Source organism: Euprymna scolopes, chromosome 40 (assembly GCF_053919585.1).
Source record: "Euprymna scolopes isolate OS-2025 chromosome 40, ASM5391958v1, whole genome shotgun sequence".
NCBI lineage: Eukaryota > Metazoa > Mollusca > Cephalopoda > Sepiida > Sepiolidae > Euprymna > Euprymna scolopes.
The window spans coordinates 54,799,754-54,824,229 of record NC_136521.1 but is presented as its reverse complement, the minus strand read 5'-3'; the positions used below and the strand labels follow the sequence as shown (position 1 = coordinate 54,824,229).

At 34.8% G+C, this 24,476-nt stretch overlaps 1 protein-coding gene across 1 annotated transcript in view; it reads left to right on the top strand.

Annotated features, from left to right (window-relative positions):
• The first annotated feature begins 21,030 nt into the window (after positions 1–21,030).
• Positions 21,031–24,476, top strand: part of LOC145265574 (uncharacterized) — a 661,618-nt gene continuing 658,172 nt past the window's right edge. Inside the window, exon 1 of the mRNA XM_080121546.1 lies at positions 21,031–21,734. Coding sequence (XP_079977672.1) covers positions 21,680–21,734 — 55 coding nt within the window. The 5' untranslated portion in view covers positions 21,031–21,679. The remainder of the gene's footprint in view (positions 21,735–24,476) is intronic.

Below are 24,476 nucleotides of genomic sequence, written 5' to 3'. Positions count from 1 at the left end.
ACTTCAACAGTACTCAATACATAGGTAGAGCTAGGCAGTAATTTATGAAAGTATATATGGCAATTAAGCTACAGAGAATATTCCGTGTTTCATCCATGATAGGATTCGTCAGGCTTATTCGCATAAGCCTGACAAATCCTAGCGTGGATGAAACGCGAAATATTCTGTGTAGCTTAATTGCCATATATATTTTCATAAATTATACATACATACATACATATATATATATATATATATATATATATATATATATATATATATATATATATACATGTGTGTGTGTTTGTGCGTGTGTTTGTGCGTGTGTGCAATGTATCAATATTAAACTTGCAATAGAACAAAAACAAAACAGATAGAAAGTCTCAAATATAGTAATTTATTGTTTCAATACATTCACGAATAACGATTTTGGTATTAAAGTTATACGGTCGCCTGTGTGCGTGTGTCTGTGTAAGTGTGCGTGTGTGTTCGTGTGTTTGCGTGTGTACGTGCGTGTGCAGTTGTGCGTGCGCAATGACAATCACACCCGAACACGCACACACACACACGCACACACACACACACACTCACACACACGCACACCCACTCACACACGCACACACACACACATACACACGCACACACATACACACGCACATACACACACATAGACACGCTCACACGTGCACACGGACACGGGCACCGGTTGTGTGTGTACGAAAATGTAGAACACGCCCGCCCTCGTCGTGTTTGCGAGTCATTATCATCACAACTACTATTTCTACTTGTGACTCTTTGACAATCCTCCTTGGACATGAAACTCTACGATGCCACTCTGTCCCCACTTCTCTCCCTCTCCATCTTTCTCTCCGTCTCTTTCGCTTGCACCTTCACACTCTCTCCAATTCTCTATACCTTACTCTCTTTCCCTCTCTCTATCTCTGTGCGTCTAGCCCTATCTTCTTCCCTCTCTACACCTTATTTAATACCTCAACACGCGTCAACCCTCTTTCCCTATCTCTTTAAAAACCTACCTCTCTCTCATATATATATGTATATATATATATATATATATATATATATATATATATATATATATATATATACTATTTTTAAAATATAATAGTTCACTGACACGTGTTTGGTCGTCTAGAAATCATCAGAATGGCTGAATCTAGCCACTGATGAGTCGTAGACGAAACCCGTGTCGGTGGATTATTATTTTTTAAAAATAACAATTATGCTGCTCTCTATTTACGGGGTACCAAATTGGTCAAAGGGAAAATTATTCCCAACTGGCATTTAGGTAAAAAAACAAAAAAACGTCGTTTATTAGTGTTGCCCAACATCGCGTCCTGTTTTTCGTTAGCAAATTACTGCAACGATTTTTTTAACAATAAATTATATATATATATATATATATATATATATATATATATATATATATATATATATATATATATATATATATATCTATACATATATATCTATATCTATATATATCTATATCTATATATATATATCTATATATATATCTATATATATATATATCTATATATATATATCTATATATATATCTATATATATATATCTATATATATATCTATCTATATATATATATATATATATATATATATATATATATATATATATATATATATATATATATATATATATATGTTTAAAATCGTTGCTATAATTTGCCAACGAAAAACAAGACGCTATGTCGGGCAACAATAATAAACGACGAAGATGAAAAGACTAGAAGAAAGAAAAGTTGAAATTAGAAAGGGGTCTTGATATATAAGAAGAAATCTACGCGCATTCAAGTAATAACTTTCCCTTTCGTCCGGAAAAAACGAAGGACCCGAATAAAGGCTCGTAGAAAAAATAGTTTCTCACTCCACATCTTTCTCCCTCTCCCTCTATCTAGCTATCTCTCTATCTATCTATCTATCTTTCTATCTCTTTCTCTTTATATACATATGTATGTATATATATATATATATATATATATATATAATTTTTTTTCACGTACGTGTACGCAAAAAAGGGTATTTGCGTGCAAGAGAGGAACACTCTATCGCTTATATATATATATATATATATATATATATATATATATATATATATTTTAATATTTTTAGTCATCGACATACAGTCCTGTTTCGTTGTGTCACAACTCATCAGTACCGCTAGACTAGCACCTCTCCCAAGCCGAGGATTGAACCTAGAACCATCGCGTTGAAAGTCAGTAGTTTTACCGGTCGACCCACGGGAACGGCGCCGTAAATTATCTCGCCAAATGTCTATTCAAACAAACGTGTGTCCACCACTTTTACAGTGCTCTAACCGCTTGTTTATAAACAAAAAATGTGCATCGCAAGCGATTTTATTGTAAATTGTACATAATTTCGATTCCACCCTTTTAAAAAAATCCCTCGACACAGCTTTGAGAAAGCGAGGGCGAAACCGGTCAGCTACCCCCTATTTTCCCCTTCTCTTCTTCACCCCTTTTTAAATTTATTTTAAAATGTTTTCCAATCATGAATTAAAAGTCTTCACTTCATGATTGCGTAACACACACACACGCACACACACACACACACACACACACACACACACACACATATATATATATATATATATATATATATATATATATATACCATACTTTGGGGTAATTGCGCCAAGTTCAGTATAATTGCGAAAACTAGTACTCTTTTGGCAACCACGCTAGCGCACTTTTTTTTTTTTAAGTTGGCGCAATTACCTCCAAAGTACGGTATATATATATATATATATATATATATATATATGATTGTTGCAACGTCTTGTCAGACGAGTGACACTCCCTCAGACACTTAAAGTCTATAAGCCCAAAAATGACTTCCATCGACACAGAACCATTTTAATAGACAAATGCGTGAGGGAGTATCTATACACAGATGATGTTACAGAGTCTTAGCTTTGTACGACAGCTAAGTCTCCCTCTCTCTCTCTCTCAGTTCAAAATGTTGAGATCCAGCAACAAGCAAGAGCAAGATAGCCAGCAACAAGTTAAACTGCAGACCAGCTTAATATGGGTACTGATCTCTCGCTTTCTTTTTTTTTTTTTTAATCAGAGATTAGCTTCTCCTAGAAAGGTTGCCTTCACCACGGCTTATGGGAGCCGTCTCCACCCCAACACACACATACATACACACAAACACACACGTTGCTAGTTGGCCATTGACCCCGAAAAAGGGTTCATTCGCCTTATATATATATATATATATATATATATATATATATATATATATATATATATATATCAGTGTGTGTATGCACATATGAAAAACAGAAAGGGAGGAAAAAAACACAATTAACACAGGAAAAAATCAAAACAGTGGTTTATCGGTTGATTCTTATCAATGGACGCTTTCAGAGAATCAAAGTATAAATCGGCACGAAATCGACTAATCGTTCGTTGGCTTTCCTTCCGGTTTTTAATTGTTTATCCGTTCTGTCTTTCACACATTTTGTCTCCGCGACATTTAATTTTATAATACATCGTGTATTTCATACTCTATCTCTCTCTCCCCCATCTCTCTTTCTCTTCTCTCTCTCTCACACATACACCCAAACGTGTGTATATGTGCAACTGTGTATGCGCTACATGTGTGCGCGCGTGCGTGTGTCATATTTTCACGTAAATACAATACGATATTATCATGTAATACGTATTGAGTGTAGACATGCAATGCATTCAGTATTTAATTCAACAGTGCTCAATACTGGAGTAGAGCTTAGCATTAGTATGCAGATGTATTTATGTCAGGTATGCACAACAGAAACATTTGTAGTTCATTCCCGAAGAAAAAAAAAAAACACAAAAAAACAACAAAAAAAAATATCAGACTAAATGCATTTAATATAAAATTTGCGGTTTTCGTCTATGTAACTTATTTGTTTATTTGGGGGAAAAGAATTCGAGCTCTCCGGCAATAAACAATATTTACGCTAAGTTTTCAAATGCAGCAGGTGCCGGACGATAGCTTAAGAATTAGAAGTGCCCACTGGCCGAATTTCAATCCCGGCTATATATATATATATATATATATATATATATATATATATATATATATATATATATATATATATATATATATGTGTGTGTGTGTGTGTGCATATGTATATATGTATGTAAATATATGTATATATATATATGTATATATATATATCTATATGATGATCATAAGATTGCAACGTCTTGTCAGACGAGTGCCACTCCCTCAGATACTTAAAGTCCATTAGCCCTAACATAACTTATTTATTTATTTTTTATTCATTTTATTTTTTTAGTGGTACCGGCGAATTCACACACTCAAGCAGACATGGCACTGAAGGCGGTCATTGCTATATATACATATATATACGTACATGCATGCACACACACACATACGCACATATATCCATAAACATACACACATATATACATATATACATACACAATACATAATAAATATACATGCACACATGCATACATACTCAAATACATGCGCATACATACACACATATACAAATACAAACACACATATACATACATATACACATACAAATACGTACACATATATGCACATATACATACACATACATTTAAATACATATACATATACATACACATACATATACATACATACACAAACAAACATATATATACATATATACATACAAACACACAAGCATATGTACATATATACATATATACATATATATACACATAGATATATATATATATATATACATATAAATACACAAGTACATATATAAACATACGTACACATATACGTACATACACACACGGATACATATAATGATGGCAGATCAATTATTACATGCTTCCAGCATTTCAAGCCAACACGCGTCACAACTTTCCCATTGCTATAGGACTATTTTATAGACAAATGCCTGAGGGAGTATCTATACACAGATGATGTTACAGAGTCTTAGCTTTGTACGACAGCTAAGTCTCTCTCTCTATCTCTCTCTCTCTCTCTCTCTCTCTCTCTCTCTCGGTTCAAAATGTTGAGGTCCAGAAACAAGCAGGAGCAAGATAGCCAGCAACAAGTTAAACTGCAGACCAGTTAATGTGGGTACTGGTCTCCCGCTTTATGGTTTTTTAAATCAGAGATTTGCTTCTTCTAGAAGGGTTGCCTTCACCACGGCTTATGGCAGCCCTCTCCACCCCACATATACATGGAGATAAACACATGCATGCACACATACATGTATACACACAGAATGCGCGCAAACATACATATGCATGTACACTCACATGCAAACATACACACATAGAGGCACACATTATAAGCATGTACTTACATATGAATACACAGACGTACACATGCACCTACATGGAAAATACACATGAAGGAGCGTTCCAAAAGTCATATATCCTGAATGATCAGAATGAAGGTGATGGGTACAATTCAATGAGTTTGACACAAAAAAACAGTACATAGAATCAGACGAAAAATCCAAATGAATAGAACAGCGTTTCAAACGGCTGGAGTTTTTTTTGTATGTATATATATCTACATACATACATACATACATACATACATACATACATAAGTATATATATACATATATATATATTATATATATAAAATTCTAAAACTCAAATGACCTTGTAACGATGTATGTAACCCACTTTCCGGTTTACGACATCCGGTTGCGCATGCGCGCATGACCTGTGCACGGAAATATTAACGTTATTATTTCGAAATAATTATTTTATATGGGAAGAGTGGGGTTTAAAATAACGTAAAAGTAATACAGAAATAAACGATGTAAAACAAAAGCAGATATATCAAAATTTGAATTTAACTATAATAAGTTTTATGGTATCTGTTCAGTGCACATTTACTTATAAGTATGGCCAACCACTTATAATTCAGTAACTGTAATTTTTTTTTTCAAAAATAATCAATTATAATTAACAGAAATCTATCTATATTCTTTTTTATTTTAATATACTTTCATAGAAATGTTTCTGTTATGTAAAAAAAATGTGTTCTTTACGTCGCAAGTGTCACGCTCATACATGAATTCCATAACTAATATAACATACTGACACAACGGGTCACGGGTAGTCTAGTATATATTTAAAAGGTTTGTCTTGTGAATTGATATTCATATTAAAAATCCTTTTTTCTATTAGTATTTATTTGATGCCCCACGAAAGCAAAAGGTGACACAAGATCGTTTTAATGTGTGTGTGTGTGGGGGGGGGGACCAGCTCCCCAAAAGAAGGGCAAAAGGGGCGCTCTGGTAAGGGACCAAAAATAATCTTTGTCTCAGTATAGAGGGTTGGTATTTATTTGCTCCCCCACCGAGCAAATTAGGCAGAAGGCCGATTTTTAATGTGAAGACTGAAGGGGAAATGAGGACCAGCTCCCCGGGGAGTAGGGGAGCTGAATAGCGACAATTGGTATGAAGGGTTGATATTTATTTGCTCCCCCACCGAGCAAATAAGGCAGAAGGCCGATTTTTAATGTAAGGAGTGATGGGGAAATGGGGACCAACTCCCCGGGGAATAGGGGAGCTGGATAGTGACAATTGGTATGAAGGGTTGCCCCTACATTGACCAAGATCTTATATGTGGGATTGGTATTTATTTGCTCCCCCACCGAGCAAATTAGGCACGAGGCCGATTTTTAATGTGAGGAGTGATGGGGAAATGGGGACCAACTCCCCGCGGAGCAGGGGAGCTGGATAGTGACAATTGGCATGAAGGTATTTATTTGCTCCCCCACCGAGTAAATAAGGCACAAGGCCGATTTTTAAAGTGAGGAGTGAAGGGGAAATGGGGACCAACTCCCCGGGGAGTAGGTGAGCTGGATAGTGACAATTGGTATGAAGGGTTGCCCCTACATTTGACTAAGGTCTTATATATAGGGCTGCCCCCACATATGGTCTTTGCTTGCAGTATCTGCCGGAACAGATACAACACTTTGATCTTGACCAAAAGGCCAAGCAGCATGGCAAGGACAAATTAACAGATACTAAAATTCGATCTTGTCTCGAAGGTCAAGAACAATGGGGAAAAAGCAAGCATTTTTTCTATTTATTTAAAAAGAATATAAAACGTTGTTTGCATTCATCTGCAAAAGATCTATCTAATTTCCATATTCTTTTAAACATTCAGCGGTCATTTTTTTTTTTTAACTTTGACGCCTATTATGACCCCTTAACATTTATTGTTTTGGGCTATTAGTAAGTTTGATCCATGTCCAAAGAACCTATATCTAAAATTTCAAGTGTTTAGACCCAAAATTGTGGGAGGAGTTTGGTAGAGTTCTCAAAGGTCAAATCGTTGAATTTTGACCCCTTAACTGCCAAATTTCTGGCCGAAAACTGATTACAAAGCTTTTCTCAAATCTCAGTACCCTGTATATCAATTTTCGAGACTGTAGACTGGAAATTGACACAGACAGACAGACACTTTCACTTATATATATATATATATATATATATATATATATATATATATATATATTTCATGATTCTTTGGAGGGTACAAAATTTTAATATTGCAATCATGAAGGGAAGACTTTTATAATTTACGATTACGTTTTAAAATAAATTGAAAAACGTGAAGAAGAGAAGAAAAAAAAATGGGGAGTCAGCTGACCGGTTTCGTGTTCGCTTTCTTAAAGCTGTATCGAGAGATTTAAAAAAAAAGGTAAAGAGGGAAATCGAAAATATGTACAATGTAAAATAAAATTACGTTGCGTTCCGTTATGTGAGGTGAAAGAAAAAAAAAGATGGGTGAGGGAGCGATTAAATTAAAGTAATGTTATATTACTCGAAGATCCTAGAGACTAATCACGCTCAAACCCAAGAGGCATTCCCTGTTTACAGAAAGGAGGCCTTCTTAATCGAACGTAAACAGTCTCTAAGATCTTTAAGTGAACAGGATTGAAAATGATTTCGTGCTAAAGTTCGCTGTACATGACGGGTTTTTAATGAGATTGTCAATGATGTAAGACCCGTATGTGTTGGCAAGTACGTTGCTTGATATGTCCCATTTCCGAATTTGGTAGATACGTGCTGTTGGACTCTTCCATCCAATTTCAATGGTGTTCGACCTACATAGCTGGTACTGCAACTACATTCAAAATTGTAAACTACATTATTATTATTATTATTATTATTATTATTATTATTATTATTATTATTATTATTATTATGGGGGAGGTGTAGAACATCTTTTCGAGAGGATGGCATTAACGTTCTCGCAGAGAACGCAACATGCACATTTGAAGCAAAAAATAAAAAAATTTTGCACTGTTCAGCTGATTTGCCTTGCCAATTTCTCATTTATTGTCCCCAACCACGGTAAACGTAGATATACTGGACATTTATTAACTGCTTGAATTTTATTTACAGAGGACTCCGCTATGTTCTTTTGCATAACTGACCTAATCACATCCAGAGGGTACCCATTTTTTGGGTAGGGTATCAGTAATTATTTAAAATTCCTCATTCAATTTTGATTTTCAGGGAATCAGACGGGCACGATGTGTTAGGGTCCACATTAAATTGATCTTTACGTTTTCGGGGGCAAAAAGAATCCCACCATCTATACAGTCCCGTATATGTAGGGATGCGGTATATTGATGTAAGGTAACTAGATGGTGTTTTTGTTACTAATATATAGAGGAAAACTATGGGCGAGTTAAACTCTCTTTCGTAATACACTGTAACGCGAGATGCATCCTATTAAGTAGGGAGAAAAATTAATTGCCTTTGTTTGATTACTGAAGAAGTAAAATGTGTCGTCCACATAGCGAAAATAGACTAAGGGTTTCATAGGTACAGAGAGTAATTGCTTTTCATAAAAACCCACGAAAATATTCGCCATTATCAGCCCCAGAACTGAGCCCATGGACACACCTTCTATTTGCCTATACATTACACCGTGGAAACTAAATTCAACAGATGTAGTGGCAAATTTCATCAACTGAACAAATATGCTTTCAGAAATGGGAGGACGAGATATCTGGCTACGATATAAAAAAATCCGTACAAGTATCTATAGTCTCTAAAATCGAGACACAAGTAAACATGTCTAGTCGAGAAGGCATTCTCTCTATAAACAGAGAGAATGCCTCTTGGAGTTGAGCGTGATTAGTCTCAAGAATCTTCAAGTAATATAACGTTGCTTTCTTTTAAGAAAGTGAGGACGAAACCGGTCAACTGAATCCCTCACATTTTTCCTTTCTCTTCTTCATCCCTTTTACTTTATTTTAAAATACTTTTCAATCATGAATTAAAAAAGTCTTCATTTAATGATTGCATAACACACACACACTATATATATATATATATAGTAATTTATAAAATATATATGGCGATTAAGCTACACTGAATATTCTGCGTTTCATCCGCGCCCCTTACTATCAGCCAATGGGCATGCATTTTATCAAACAAAGGATCTGTTTTAGAACTAGGTTAGTGGTTTTAGGTAGACGTTCTCCTTTTTTTTTTTTGATAGGAAGGGGCGCGGTGGATACTAGAAAGCTGATTGGCCAACTAGAAATCCTCAACATATATAAAAACAAGAAGCAACCACAAAATCCGCGCATAAGCCTGACGAATCCTATAGTTGGATGAAACGCAGAATATTCAGTGTAGCTTAATCGCCATATATATTTTATAAATTACTAACTAGCTCTACCTACGTATTGAGCACTTTTGAAGTAAATACCTAAAGTTTACGTATAAATCTATACTTTCGTATATTAAATTTATGTGAATAAATGAAGTAGTTATATATATATATATATATAAATATATATATAATGTATATATATGTAATTTATTCCTTTAATTCAGTTGATATTTATAATTCTTGACAGCATCTGCTTCGTAGCATGAAATCAATCACTTAATTATTATATCAATTAGTGAATCTATTTTGCCCTTAACTCTTAAGGAGTAATAGCCACACTTAATCCGTCAAAAGGAAATAAAGTGATTAAAATCCGAAAATTGGAAGAAAAGCTGTAAATACCTTACAATATGTTTTCATTGCGCTATATATATATATATATATATATATATATATATATATACACACACACATACATATATATATATATATATATACACACACACATACATATATATATATATATATATATTTATATATATATTAAGAATTCGGCTTTTGAATATAAGCGTTGTCGACTTAAGAGGTATCTAGGTACTACATACTAGAAGACCGAAACATGCTCATAGTTGTGTAGCAATACATAACTGCTCATGTAAAGACAAATTGAAAGTGTAACTTGCTCTACCCGGCATTGAGCATTTTTGTATTAACCTCGTTATATTTTACTGGTTACCTTACTGTTGAAAAATAGCACCCTCAGATTATATATATATATATATATATATATATATATATATATATATATATATATATATATATATATATATATATATAATGATGGTTACAGCATCTCTACAGATGATTGTCGTCTCAAGTTTTATGTTCTCCATCAAATGGCCTCTCATGTGTCCTCCGGTGGCTTTGAAAGTCGCCTGCTCATTTACATAGACGATAACAGTCAAAAGCCAAAGTTTTAATAGGGTTGATTGGATCTGGATGATGGATTCTGTCTTTGTGTACAATCATATACATTTTTATTTCAGATGCTGACCTGCATACCTTAATGCATTGAACACATACTTTGGATGAACATTGTTTGGATCTATCTATCTATCTATCTATCTATCTATCTATACTCCTATAAATTCGTTTTTCTTTTGTGTGTATTGATATTCCTATTAAAACCCCTTTTTCTGTTTATTGTATTTATTTGCTTCCCCACGAAAGCAAATTAGGCACAAGGCCGTTTTTAATATCGGGTAAAAAACAGCTCCCCTAAAAGTAGGCAAAAAGGGGGCACTCTGGTTGTGACCAAAAATAATAATTGTCCCATTATAGAGGGTTTTCCCTCCATTTCCTGGAACAAATTACCTTAAGTGCAGCATCTGCAGAAGAGATTCTACACTTTGATTGCCTCAGTTGTGAAGGATTTCTCCTCAACTGAAAGAGAACAAGAACTGGAATTGCCGCATCTGAAGAACAGATACTACACTTTCTGTCGAGCACTCATTTTTTATTTTATAACATTTTCTCTGAATAATGGTTTCACTTAAAGTTTAAAATGCAAAAACCAAATATCATGTGGCCCTGTCGGTGGGGCATTAGAATACACCGACTGCCCCCCTGCAGAGGGTAAAAGTCCCTCAATGGGGGTCCTGGATATGACCTTAAACTATATCCAGTGGTGAGGCCCCAGCTTGTGGGCTTTGGGGAGTGTGGAGCCACCCTTTAATTACCATTGCTCCCAGGTCCACTCTGACCCGGAGTGGTAGTACCTGTTAGGGTTCCAACTATGGGTTAAATAGAAACCGACTTGAAAACAACAAATATATTCTATTAAAAAAATTTTTCTTCAAAATCTTTGGATTCGGCATTAAATAAACCGAAAAGGGTTGATATGCCGTAAAACAAAAGCAAGCAAGCAACCAACCAACTATCATGGTTCAATAGTGTTCTAAACGCACCCCTATCTTATCAAAGAACTTAAGAAAGGAAAGAGAGATACAAACAATTGAACTTTAAAAGACGATTATTAGAATCTTTAAAAACAAGATCTCTCGCTTGTATGTGATAGCGGGTGAATGTCTGGCACCCGGTAGGATGCACCGTACCCTTCTTGAAAACAATGAATACAAAACAATGCTTAATAACTAATGCATTTAAGAAGGCGTTTAAGAGTCGTCTCCGCAATGACAACACGTGCAGGTTCTGCCACGCAGAAGTAGAGAGTGCGAGGCACCTGACATCTGGCAGAAAGGTTCTGCTGGGGGTGGGGTGAGGAGTTAATATACAATGATACACAATGAAGTGCGTAAATATCTACACGAGACCATCTGTAAAAAATTGAATATATAATGTAGCACTAAATTCTGGTTACTGTGGGGGGGGGGTAGAGAAGGCTTACCGCAAAAACGTGCTTGTGTCTGTCTGTCCTGCGGGCTGAGAAGGAAAAACGAAAAGATCCAAGATGGCGACCGTGGTCTTTTAATGCCCACGGTCTCGCACAGTTCTTGAAAAATCACGTCTCACACGTGATTTTGAGGTGCGCCCGGACACCATAAAAGCAGATTTCGGGGGGGGGGGATTGGGCAGAAGTGTTAAGACCTGTGAAGAGTGAACATCGTCAGATTTTTCCAAACTTGTTTACATTGGACTTGAAGGCAACGATATTGTAGTCGGTCAAGAAGCAAACCAGCGGAACAGTGTCCCATCGACAGGTAGTTCTAAGAAAGAAGTGTTCAGACCTGTGCAGATTGAACATCGCCAGACTTTTCCGATTCACGAACATATAGCAGAAAGAACAGTTGAAAATAGATGCTATTTTTTGTGTCATTTATTTTTTTGTTGCTATTATTTTTGCCTTGGTGGTTGGTGATAGCTTTCCGTTGTTGTGGTTGATTTTATGATGGCTACTGTATATGTTTTATGTTACGTTTTATCGTAGCTTTCCTGTTATCCACAAAGCAATTACTAATCTCCGTATTTATAGCTTTCTAAAGTATTTTGCCTCCGGTACAAAATGTTTATCGCTTAGGCTATGGTTTACCGTTTGCGTAAATGCCCCAGTAAATGATGCTACGATTTCTACTGCGTTTATTTATGCGTGTATTTTGATGGTAAACCAAATTAATCTTGAGTCCGTTAGTTATTAAGGTAATTCTATTTTATTGGCATTCTATTTAAACTGACTCTAGAATAACATCTTTTTTATATTAGAAATTGCTAAAGATAAGACAGGAAACCACTTGAGTTAAGGAGCTACCACGTTAATCCGAACTGCTGTCAGGGAGTTGGAATTATTACGTTTAATAGTACACAAGGTCCTTCACAGAAACTTACAACTTTATGCTTACAGAGTGCAACTTTTTAAAAAATAGCTGGAGACAAAATATGAAACTACTTGGTGTAAGGAGTACGGCACAATCACGTTGACACACCGGTTCTCACCAGATCACCCAAGTTAAACAACGTTGAGCCTGGCCAGTACCAGATGGGTGACCATTTGGGAAGGCTAGGCGGTGTATGTACCTTCTGGGAAGGTTGGGCGTGGGGCCCTGTACCCTCGCCTTGTAAAAAGAACTCCTCGCTACCAAAACATCTACAAAAGTTTTAGATGTCCTATGCCCCTCCAGGGGCTCAAGGGCTATGGGTGGATGGATGGTGTAAGGAGCTAACAAGAAAAAAATTACAATTATCTCAAATACAGGCGTTGACTCTTGAAAGAACCAAGACAGAAGGAAAATAATGGGGATGAAGAAAGTTCCCCAACCTTGCAGAATAAGAAGTTGTATTACAATTGTAACATAACTCAGATGCGCGTATGGCAGCAATAGCGGCAAAAGCAGCAACATGCAACGTATGCAAATACTGAGCCGTGTGCGAGGTGACGTCACGGCAAGGGAGAAGGAAAGAACAATATTATATAAAAAACGGGACCATTGTGGTTAGATTCAGGTGAGTGATAGACGTGTTACATCCTGTGGTCGATAGCGACAGGAAAAAGACGCGTCCTACACAAGATCGAACAAAGGCAGAGTACAACGTGTTTCACAAGACAAAGTCTTATTAAGGAAATTGGAGTACGAGGAGACTTTTAGACAAGAGACTAGGCGTTATTCTGGAAAGTAACTATAAACAAATGTATGCTGCGTCACTGAAAAAAAAAGTGTCTTGTCTTTGCTTCCTTGCGATGGTATGCAAATACCGAGTTGTGTGTTAAGTGACGTCACCGCAAGGAAGAAGCAAAGAAAAAATATTATAAAAAAAACAAAAAAAAAAAACGCGGACGCTTGAGGTTAGACACAGATGAGAAATAGACATGTTACAGCCAGTAAAAAGGCTCGTACTACATATGGCTGAACAAAGACAGAGTACAACATCGACAAGGCGGAGTCTTATGGAGGATATTGGAGTACAGGGAGACTTTTGGACAAGAGACTAACCGTTATTCTAGAAAGTACCTGTAAATAAATGTATGTTGTTTCATTGAAAAAAAAAGAGCAATCGAATTATTTCATTATTTGTGTTTCTTTGCGACGGTGTTTACAAGTTAACACGTCTGTATGTGCAACGTGTGTCTATATTTTTTTTCTTTACAGCAGACTGACCTTGCTGCATCAAATGCTCCAGATTTTCCAATCCAAGAAATTTCATCAATTTATTCCGGAGTCCCTCAGGGGGCAATCCTGGGCCCAACTCTCTTCCTGATCTATATCAATGATCTCCCAAAACACATACTTAAATCATTCGTTGACATCTATGCTAATGACACGACCATCTATGGCAACACATCAAAGGTTGTAAATGACAAAGTTCTCTCCGATTCTCTCTCCTCTGATCTCGAGCGCGTGGTACAGGGGGGGGGTGGCTGGTTACTTTTAATGCATCTAAAACCAAGCTCCTATCTTTACATCATCGACGCTCTGACCCCCATCTGGCATCAATTGAAATGGTTATTTCAATCGTTATTTCCATGGTAAGTGCTCGTCTGAGCTCCAATCTCTGGTTCCCCTCGCCAATCTTCCACAATAAACACTCCTCTAGCTGAAACCACTGTCAGTAATTGTTCCCACTCTTTATCTGTGCCTAAATCAAAATGTACATTCCATGAACACAGCTTCTTTCTCAGAAGTACACGCCTGTGCGACTCTCTTCCGTTTGCCTGTTTCCACCTGACTACAACTTGGATGTCTTCAAGTCCATCATAAACAAATTCCTGATGAACCGCCCTGATGTAAGACACTTTATCAAATCTCCATTACTAACGATTACTACGATACTATTCCATTGATTACTGTACATGCAATAACCCTTATCCCCGAGTGGCTTCCGGACCTTGATAAGTGGTGACTATCATGTAAAAAAAAAAATTCAACATGACTATACTATGGAAGTCTCCTGTTTGCACCTACCTCTCTTATTTCTCCTTATTTTTCTTTGCCTTCTTCTGTCAATTGACTCTCCGAACTGAACTGTTTTCCAAGTACCATCATCATTTCTCCCATCATCATATTTGGTTGAATGTTTCATTTGGATGTTGACATGTGTTGGGCAACTTTTCGAATTTAACTTCCAACTAACCTATCTCTGGCTAGGTCTTTATTCACCCCTCTCTTCTCTTAAGTACATTTTTATTTCCTCCGTTCATATTTTTCCTGACCTCCTCCTACCACCTGAACCTTCTAATTGTTTTGCATCTACTAAACCAATAAGTCTCATCCATTCTTTCAACGTGAATATACAACCAAAGTCTCTTGTTCGGCACACAGCTCTCTATATTGTTCAGATTAAATGGAAAAGAGTATTAATCCTGACCTATATTGAGGTCTAGGGTATAGAAGGAAATGCATGTTCATCTCACGTTCGGGTGTCACCATTTTATTGAAGTTGTGCAAATTAGGAATAATGAATTGAATTGAGAAAGAGACGAACTACGTGTTAAATTGAATTAAACGAACTAGGATTTATTTCGTGAAGAAACAAGTGAAAGAAAAGGGCACAACACGTGTTCATGTCCGCGTTTGTCTCTCGCTGTTTACTGGTGAGAAGGAGAAAGTCTATTGTTGTAGAGAGAGAAAAAAAGAAAGTCAATCCAGTTTGGTGTGCGTCTCTTGCTGTTAGCTGGTGAGGAGGAAAGTGTATTGTAGTATAGAGAGATCTGTGCGTACATGTGCGTACGTTAGCGTGTGTGTGTATAGACGTGAATGTGAGTGTATGTACGCGAACGTGAATATATGTGCGTGTGTGGACGTGCGCGCGTATGTTTGTGTGCGCGTATTTATGTGACAAGTGATATAGCTTGAGATGTGAACGCGTGTCTTTGTGTGAGACTAGAAAAGGCTCCCACACCTAAACTGCTATTGACTAGGAGGACCCCATGAAGATTGCCAGATTCTTTATACATAAATCTGTATTATCTAGACCAATAGCCGCTGCCAACGGGAAATCAATGGCAATCAGCCGTTGCGATAATGCAAATTCATTTGCAAATGATATCAAGAGGTGGAGAGTACTGGAAAACTTGGGAGACTTGTTGTCACTCAGTTTCCAGGGAACACCACAGGTTGTTTTCAAGGAGAGATCCTTGATAACCTGTGTGAAAGCTCCTCGTGAGCTACTACTACTACTACTACTACTACTACTACTACTACTACCACTACCACTACTACTACTACTACTACTACTATCTTTGAAATAATAAATAACTGTAAGAGTCAATAGTATTACTAAAAAATAACTTCTTTAGTAAAAAGAAGTGTAAAAAAACGGGTTCGGGGTTTACTTTCGGCAGTTGCGTAACTCAAGATTGCTTTCTTTTGTCCTTTAGTCCTCATATTCCAGGAGCGATTTTTCTGATAAAGACCAGAAGATGCCAATTAATCTTTATCTTGGAAAGACCAAAGCTGTAGGTAGATGGAAAACAGTGAGCAGGAAGAGAGTTCCAAAAGCCTTGCAGTTTTTTAGAATGAAGCGACTGGAATAAGAAACTGTATTACAATGAGGTGTTTAAAACAGCGAATTAAGGAAGACCACTAGACAGATGAGTTAAACGAGCTGAAACAAAGGAAGCGGTACGGTCGCACTTCGGGTCGCCTATGCTTCTGTATCGCCAATAAAAAACGTAGATTCCATGAACAAAGCTTCTTTCTTAGATCTGCACGCCTGTGGAACTCTGTTCCGCCTGCCTGCTTCCCTCCTGACTACAACTTGGATGTCTTCAAGTCCAACGTAAACAAATTCCTGATGAACCGCCCCCTTAAGTAGACACTCTAAATATCCACACTAACGTACTGTACTTACAATAACCCTTATCCCTGAGTGGCTTCCGGGCCTTGATAAGTGATGACCACCTTGTAAAAAAAAACAAAATCTTTAATCTCTAAAAATAATTAAAATTTGGGGGTGCTTGTTAAGATAGAGTCGACGGATCGATTTTTAAAAAATATGTTGTTTTAAACTTATTTCATGTCGAATATTCAAAATTACGGAAATTCATCAAGTAGAAAATGTTTTATAGTTCAAAATAATTTGTTAATTTTTTAGTTTACTGACCCCTCAGCGTTCACCTTTAATTTGTTGACTTTCCTTAATATGAAACAAGATGGCCGCCAATAAAAAAAAAACTATAGTGATTACGTTGGATACTGAATATTTTTAAATATGGATTTGCGCAAGTAATAAATGCGATATTCGTTCTTAGCATACCCGAAACCTACAAAAATCGACAATTCAAAGGTGAATGCCGAGGGATCGGTAAACTAAAAAAAAAAAAAATAAATAAATACCAATAATTTTTACAGAAACTTAAGGGGAAATTGCATTTTCCCTATATCTGAACACATTGAATGTTGCGAATACAAGGGGACATACTTATCTCCATTTTCGCCTCTTTAATGGCTCACGTACTGTTTTAGACCGTAGCGTAGCGATGAACTTTTTATTTTTTACTAAAAACACAATAACAGTTTTTCTACTTAATAGATTTTCATAATTTTTGGATATATTACTAATTTCGGCATGGCAATTAAGTAAGTATTGTTGCTTTAGTTTAAAACCACATATTTTGTTTTAATCGATCTGACCACTTTATCTTAACAAGCACCAAGTTTGAATTATCTCTTTCTCCCCTACTATAACTCTTCCGAAAAGGACAACAGAAAAAAATACTTCCGGTTAGCTAAAGTGCACTTGTGCCTATTATTATTATTATTATTATTATTATTATTATTATTATTATTATTACTGTTATTACTATTATTGTTATTTTTATTATTGTTATTACTATTATTATTATTATTTTAGCAATTTTGTTTATAACGTCTTGATGAAAAAAAAAAAAAGGACACAGAAATAGAATACCGAAATTTAGAAGTTTGCATGAAAAAAAAAAAAAAAAATCGGTAAAAAAAATCGAGGCAATATCTTTACTATGCAATCCAGATAGAGAGAAGAGATGAGACTGTTTAAGGGATGAGAACAGGAAAGACCCAAAGAGGTAAATAACGGTTGATGGAGAGAATAGGGAAGTCAAAAAATGGGAAGAATATGAGAGAAAATACGTAAAGAAGGGAGGGGAAAAAGCAGAAAAAGAAACTAAGAGAGATAAAAAAACAACAACAATAACAAAAAACAAACAAACAAACAAAAAACAACAACACTGAGAACAGAAATTAGTAACAAACTTTGTGTTGCTTAAACAAATCATTAAAAATAAACAAAAACTATTTTATTCCTGGCAGTTTTCTCTGTCCATCTTTCTTTCTTTCTCAATTTTTGCATTAATCTCTCTCTCTCTCTCTCTCTCTCTCTCTCTCTCTCTCTCTCTCTCTCTCTCTCTCTCTCTCTCTCTCTCTCTCTCTCTCTATCTATCTATTTATTCTCTGTTTTTCTCTCTTTAGCTTTCTCTCTCTTTATATGTCATTCCCTCTCCCTCTTTCTCTCTCACTCTCTCTCAATCTATTTCTCTCGTTCAACCTATTTCTATACGTCCTGTAATTTCTATCTATATCCTTACCTCACGCTGTCTAATTCTCTCTATCTTTATATGTAAATATGATATATATATATATATATGTGTGTGTGTGTGTGTGTATGTGTGTGTGTGTGTGTGTGTTCATCCATGTCACACGTTCTCAGTATCTTTCTCTCCCCCTCTCTCCATATTATAAACAAACAAACAAACAAACAAACAAAACAAAAGGTGTGAACTGGACATATATTTTGAGGAAGAAAAATCCCTTTTTACATACACACAAACATCGAAAAAATGCATATATATATATATATATATATATATATATATATATATATATATATAGGTATAAATACTGAAAATCGACACATAATATATTATATTAGCTTAACAACATGGAATCGTACACACAAACATACACACACAAATACACACAATTAGGCATTGCTTGGATAAGTTTAAAAAATAATAAACATCAGAACTAAGATCAGAATGTAGTATCCGTTCTGATGCGACAACTCAAATATATCTCCTTATGATATATGTGTATACATGAAATCGTATGCACACAACGCACATATACACAAACATTATATATATATATATATATATATATATATATATATATATATATATATATATCTATATATCTATATATATATATATATATATATATATATATAGAGAGAGAGAGAGAGAGAGAGAGAGAGATCTTTGCCCTGCTGTTTATTTATCATTTTTTAAACTTTTCAAGCGATACCAAATTAGTTTTTTTTTACATGGGGGTCACTACTTATCAAGGCTCAGAGGCCACTCGAGGATAAGGGTCAATAGGTATACATTAGGCATTGTGATTTTAGCGTAGTAAATATTAGTGGGAGTTTTGACACACACACACACACAAACATATATATTAGATTTTATACACACACACGTTTTATACACCCCCACGTGTGTGTGTGTGTGTGTGTGTGTGTGTGTGTGTGTGTGTGTGTGTGCATAAGAAGCTAATTTGGCATGGTTTCAAAAAGTTTAAAAACAATAAATAAACAGCATGGCTGGAATCAGAGTGTAGTATCAGTTTTGATGCTAAACTCAAGTTAATTTGTCCTTCGTCAATGTAAGGGAAACCCTTCTATATTAAGGTAATGTTTTGTTTTTGTTTTTTGCCTACGGCCAGATTGCGCCTTTTTGGGAAGCTGTTTTTTTTTTCTACCACACATTAAAATTGACCTTGTGTAACATTTTCCTCTCGCGGAAAAGTAAATAAATACCAAATAATCAGCAGAAATGTGTATAAAAAAGCAAAAAAAAAAAAAAATAAATAAAAAATAAAATAAAACTAAAAAATAAGTAAATAAAATAAACCCGCGAAAATACTGCTAAAATCAAAAATGGCACACCCTCAAAATTTGAACTAATCCATCACTGCCGATTTTACTCTATTTCTCGTTCCCAAATTAAACACACACACACACACACACACACACACACACACACACAAATAGAAAATAAAAAAACGAATACAGGTTTTTCATGGAAATCCCCACTATCACAATTCTTTACCTCTCCCTCTTCCCCATCCGCATCTCTCTCTCTCTCTCTCTCTCTCTCTCTCTCTCTCTCTCTCTCTCTCTCTCGACCAATCATCCTGCAGATGAAAATTCATATTCGACCGTGATTCTACGAGAGCGACACACACGTGCGCACACTCGCGCGTGTAAAAGTCAATTTACAATTCGTAACCCGTGCACGCTCAAATAAATACACACGTACACAACTATACACACACATACATACATATACACACATACGCACACACACATATTTATATATATATACATATATACATATATACATATATTTATACATATATGTATATAAGTATATATAAATTCAATTAAAAAAAATTATATACGTGTATATAGTCATATTGCTTAGGTTGCATAATAGTTTTGGTAACTCGTACCATATTTGCAGTGATTTTAAGGGGCGGTATTTACTTTCAGAAGATTCTAGTGCCCATCGCGTCTCAACGCACGCAAGAGCACGCATTAAAACAGGAAAGACGATTACACGGTTTTCGTAAATTAAGTTTATATAGGCAACCGTCAGCGTGCTGTGCGCATAAGGTTCTTGCGGATATGTAAATGCACATAGACCTGTCCTCTTTTATACGGAGACTTAACCGATACTGGAAATTATATCCCAGGATACAAGACAGTATTTAGACTACTATATCTTTACGTATATATATATATATATATACATTTGTACAGATTCGCCTGTTACTGAAAGCAATCTTACAACACGCGAGCAATAGCTAATTTTTAAGGTAAATATTGATATGTAAATATATATGTATAGTGATATGTAAATATATATGTATAGTGATATATAAATATGTATGTGTATTGATATATAAATGTATATGCATATGTATATATATGCAGGTGCGTGTAAGGGGAAGTGTTAGCAGATATATGTAATGTGTTTATGATTAAGGATACGTACATATGAAGATAGCTATCTAGGATGGACCTTTTCAAAGGGTATCGGTACGTTTCAAGGGTTCTTTAAAAAACTAAAATAAACCGAAGCGAATACAATTATATACGTGTGCATTAGCTAAATAACCATTGAGATAGATACGTATTTATAAATAAAAAAGAAATTACGAAACAAAAAACAAAAACAGTATATTTATATTCGTTTTTTTTTTGTAATTAAAACAAAACAAGAAAAACAAACAAGAAAAACAAACAAACAAACAAACAAAAAAAAAAAGACCATTCTACGGAGTACCTGCAAATAATTCCCGTCACACCGACCTGTATATTTTTGCTTTCTTCGATTAAATTTTTTTTTTTTCCCGTACATATTTCTAGCTCTGCGTTTTAAGTGGAGCAACGGCAATATTGGATGCTTGTTTATTATTAAGTTAAAAATACATATATAATTCTTGGATAAAAATTTAAAGTTAACAAAAACAAAAAAAAGCCAACAAATTAATCAACATTTAAAAAAAAACAAAAAAGCAAAAGAAAACAATTATTTTACCAAACATGGAAAAAACTAACAGGAAGGCATGGATTTGTTACCTTATCCCGTTAATTGCAGGTAAGAAATTACGACCTTTTTTTTTTTTTATATATATATCTATATATATATATATATACGTATGAGAATTTTTCGCTACGATTTAAACAAATTTATGAGTTTGGGTTCTTTTCGTGTTTACTGTTTCGCTTATTATTTCCTTTTAAGTTTATAGATAAAATATACGTACACACACATATACACATATATATACATATGTATACATATATATATATATATATAGATATATGCATATATATACATATATTTACATATATATATATGCATATATATACATATATGCATATATATACATATATATACATATATGCATATATATACATATATATATATACATATATGCATATATATATACATATACACACACATATACATATATATATATATATGCACATATATATACATATATACATATATATATAGAATGTTTGGTTGTTTTTGTTTTACGGCATATCGACCCTTTTAGGTCATTTAATGCCGAATCCAGTGATTTTGAAGAGTTTTTAATAGAATTTTTTTTCAAGTCAGTTTCTATTTAATCCATAGTTGGGATCCTAACAGGTACAACCACTCCGGGTCAGAGTGGACCAGGGGGCAATGATAATTAAATCCTGGCTTGAGGTGGTTATCTGTCTAGCCGCTCTGATGAGCTGTGATACAGCGAAACAGTACTGTATGCGGATGACTATATATATATATATATATATACATATGTATATATGAATAAGTGAGAATGTGTGTGTGAGGACATTGCTCAACCTATATACTCAACGAATTTTGGATCGACAGACTTCAAATTTACTATATAAGATATTCAGACACGTGGGCAGTTTTTAATCCGTTTTCATCCGGGAAAAGCGGCAGCTAAGGGTCAAAATTGCAAAAAATTGGTACGTTGGGGGTGGGAGCGTCGGATTTTTAAAAATCTATTTACTAACTGTTCTACGAATGCCCATGCACATGACAGATTCATCGTGTTAACCATTAGTAGGATTTAAAACACCTTTTAAAGAACGTGTCAAGCCGACCTAACGTTTATCGTACTTTATTCCTAACTTTAGGTTTTGGGTTCGATCTCAGCCTTAGTATTTTCTTTTTTTTTTTTTACTTACAATAAGTGAAGTGTTTAGAAAAAAAAAAAACATAATACTCGCGTGCACGTGTTTCAGTTTCTGTATGGATTAAAATCTGATATTTATGCACATTTTATAAGCGGGCAAGACCAGGCGGCCAGCTAAAGTATATATATATATATATATATATATATATATATATATATATATATATATATATATATATATATATATATATATATATATAGTAAGTTAAAAAAATCAGGCATACGCTGAAGTATATATATATATATATATATATATATATATATATATATATAGTAAGTTAAAAAAAATCAGGCATACGCCTGACGAATTCTCACGAGAATGAAACGCGGAATATTCTGTGTAGCTTTATTGCCATATATATTTTTAGAACTTACTAGCTAGCTCTCCCTATGTCTTGAGCACTGTTGAAGTAAATACTGAAAATTTACGCACAAATTATATTTTCGTATGTATGCGATTAAATGAAGTATATATATATATATATATATATATATATATATATATATATATGTATATATATACATATATATATACACATATATATAATATTAAAATGAAAGCTGGGGAGTATCAGTTATTTATAACTTAATTATACTTTAACGGAGAATGCTCTGACGAACTGCAAGCACTTGTGCCCCCACGACGTAAATACCCCTGACAAACCCGACAAGCAGCTAAATCCCACCACTTAACAGTAGTGATCCCTAGATGCAAGAGAGCCTTCTACTCCAGTAGTTTCTTCCCCAGAGCAGCTAAACTTTGGAATTCCCTTCCGAGTCCCTGCTTCCCCGACTTCACTGACATGCAGAAGTGCAAGTGCAACGTGAACCGACATCTTGCTCCCCAACTTCCTACACAGTACCCCTGGTTCTTATGTCCCCGATAGTAGCCCCCTACAACAAAGTTGCAATGTGCCTTGTTTGGGGTGAAAATGTAAGAAAAAAATGTATATATCATTAGAACAGTAGAGAAAGGTTAATGGAAAAATGAATTTAAAAAAGATTAGGCTATAGCATTTCGAAGCTAAATGCTTCTCATCAGAATAGAAAGACCATAATTATACAGCATACAAATATAGAAAAACTAGCTTCATGACATTATGATAAGAACTTAGAATGAAGAAATAGGATAAAATAGTTAATAATAAAATAATAATAATAATAATAATAATAATAATAATAATAATAATAACAACAACATTAATAACATTAATAATAATAATAATAATAATAATAATAATAATAATAATAATAATAATCAAAAGCAGGTAAAGGTAAAATTGGAAGTGTACTATATAGACTTCGGTGCTTAGTGGGGGATGCCTTTTTCTCTGGTCCTGGATATGACCTTAAACTACATCCGGTGGTGAAGCCCCAGCTTGCGGGCTTTAGGGAGTGTGGAGCTGGAGCTACCCTTTAATTGCCATTGCTCACAGGTCCACTCTGACCCGAACTGGTAGTACCTGTTAGGGTCCCAACTATGGGTTAAATAGAAACCGACTTAAAAAAAAAACAAAACAAATATACTCTAATAAAAAAATGTTCTTCAAAATCTTTGGATTCGGCATTAAATAATCTGAAAAGGGTTGATATGCCGTAAAACAAAAAAAACAACCAACCCA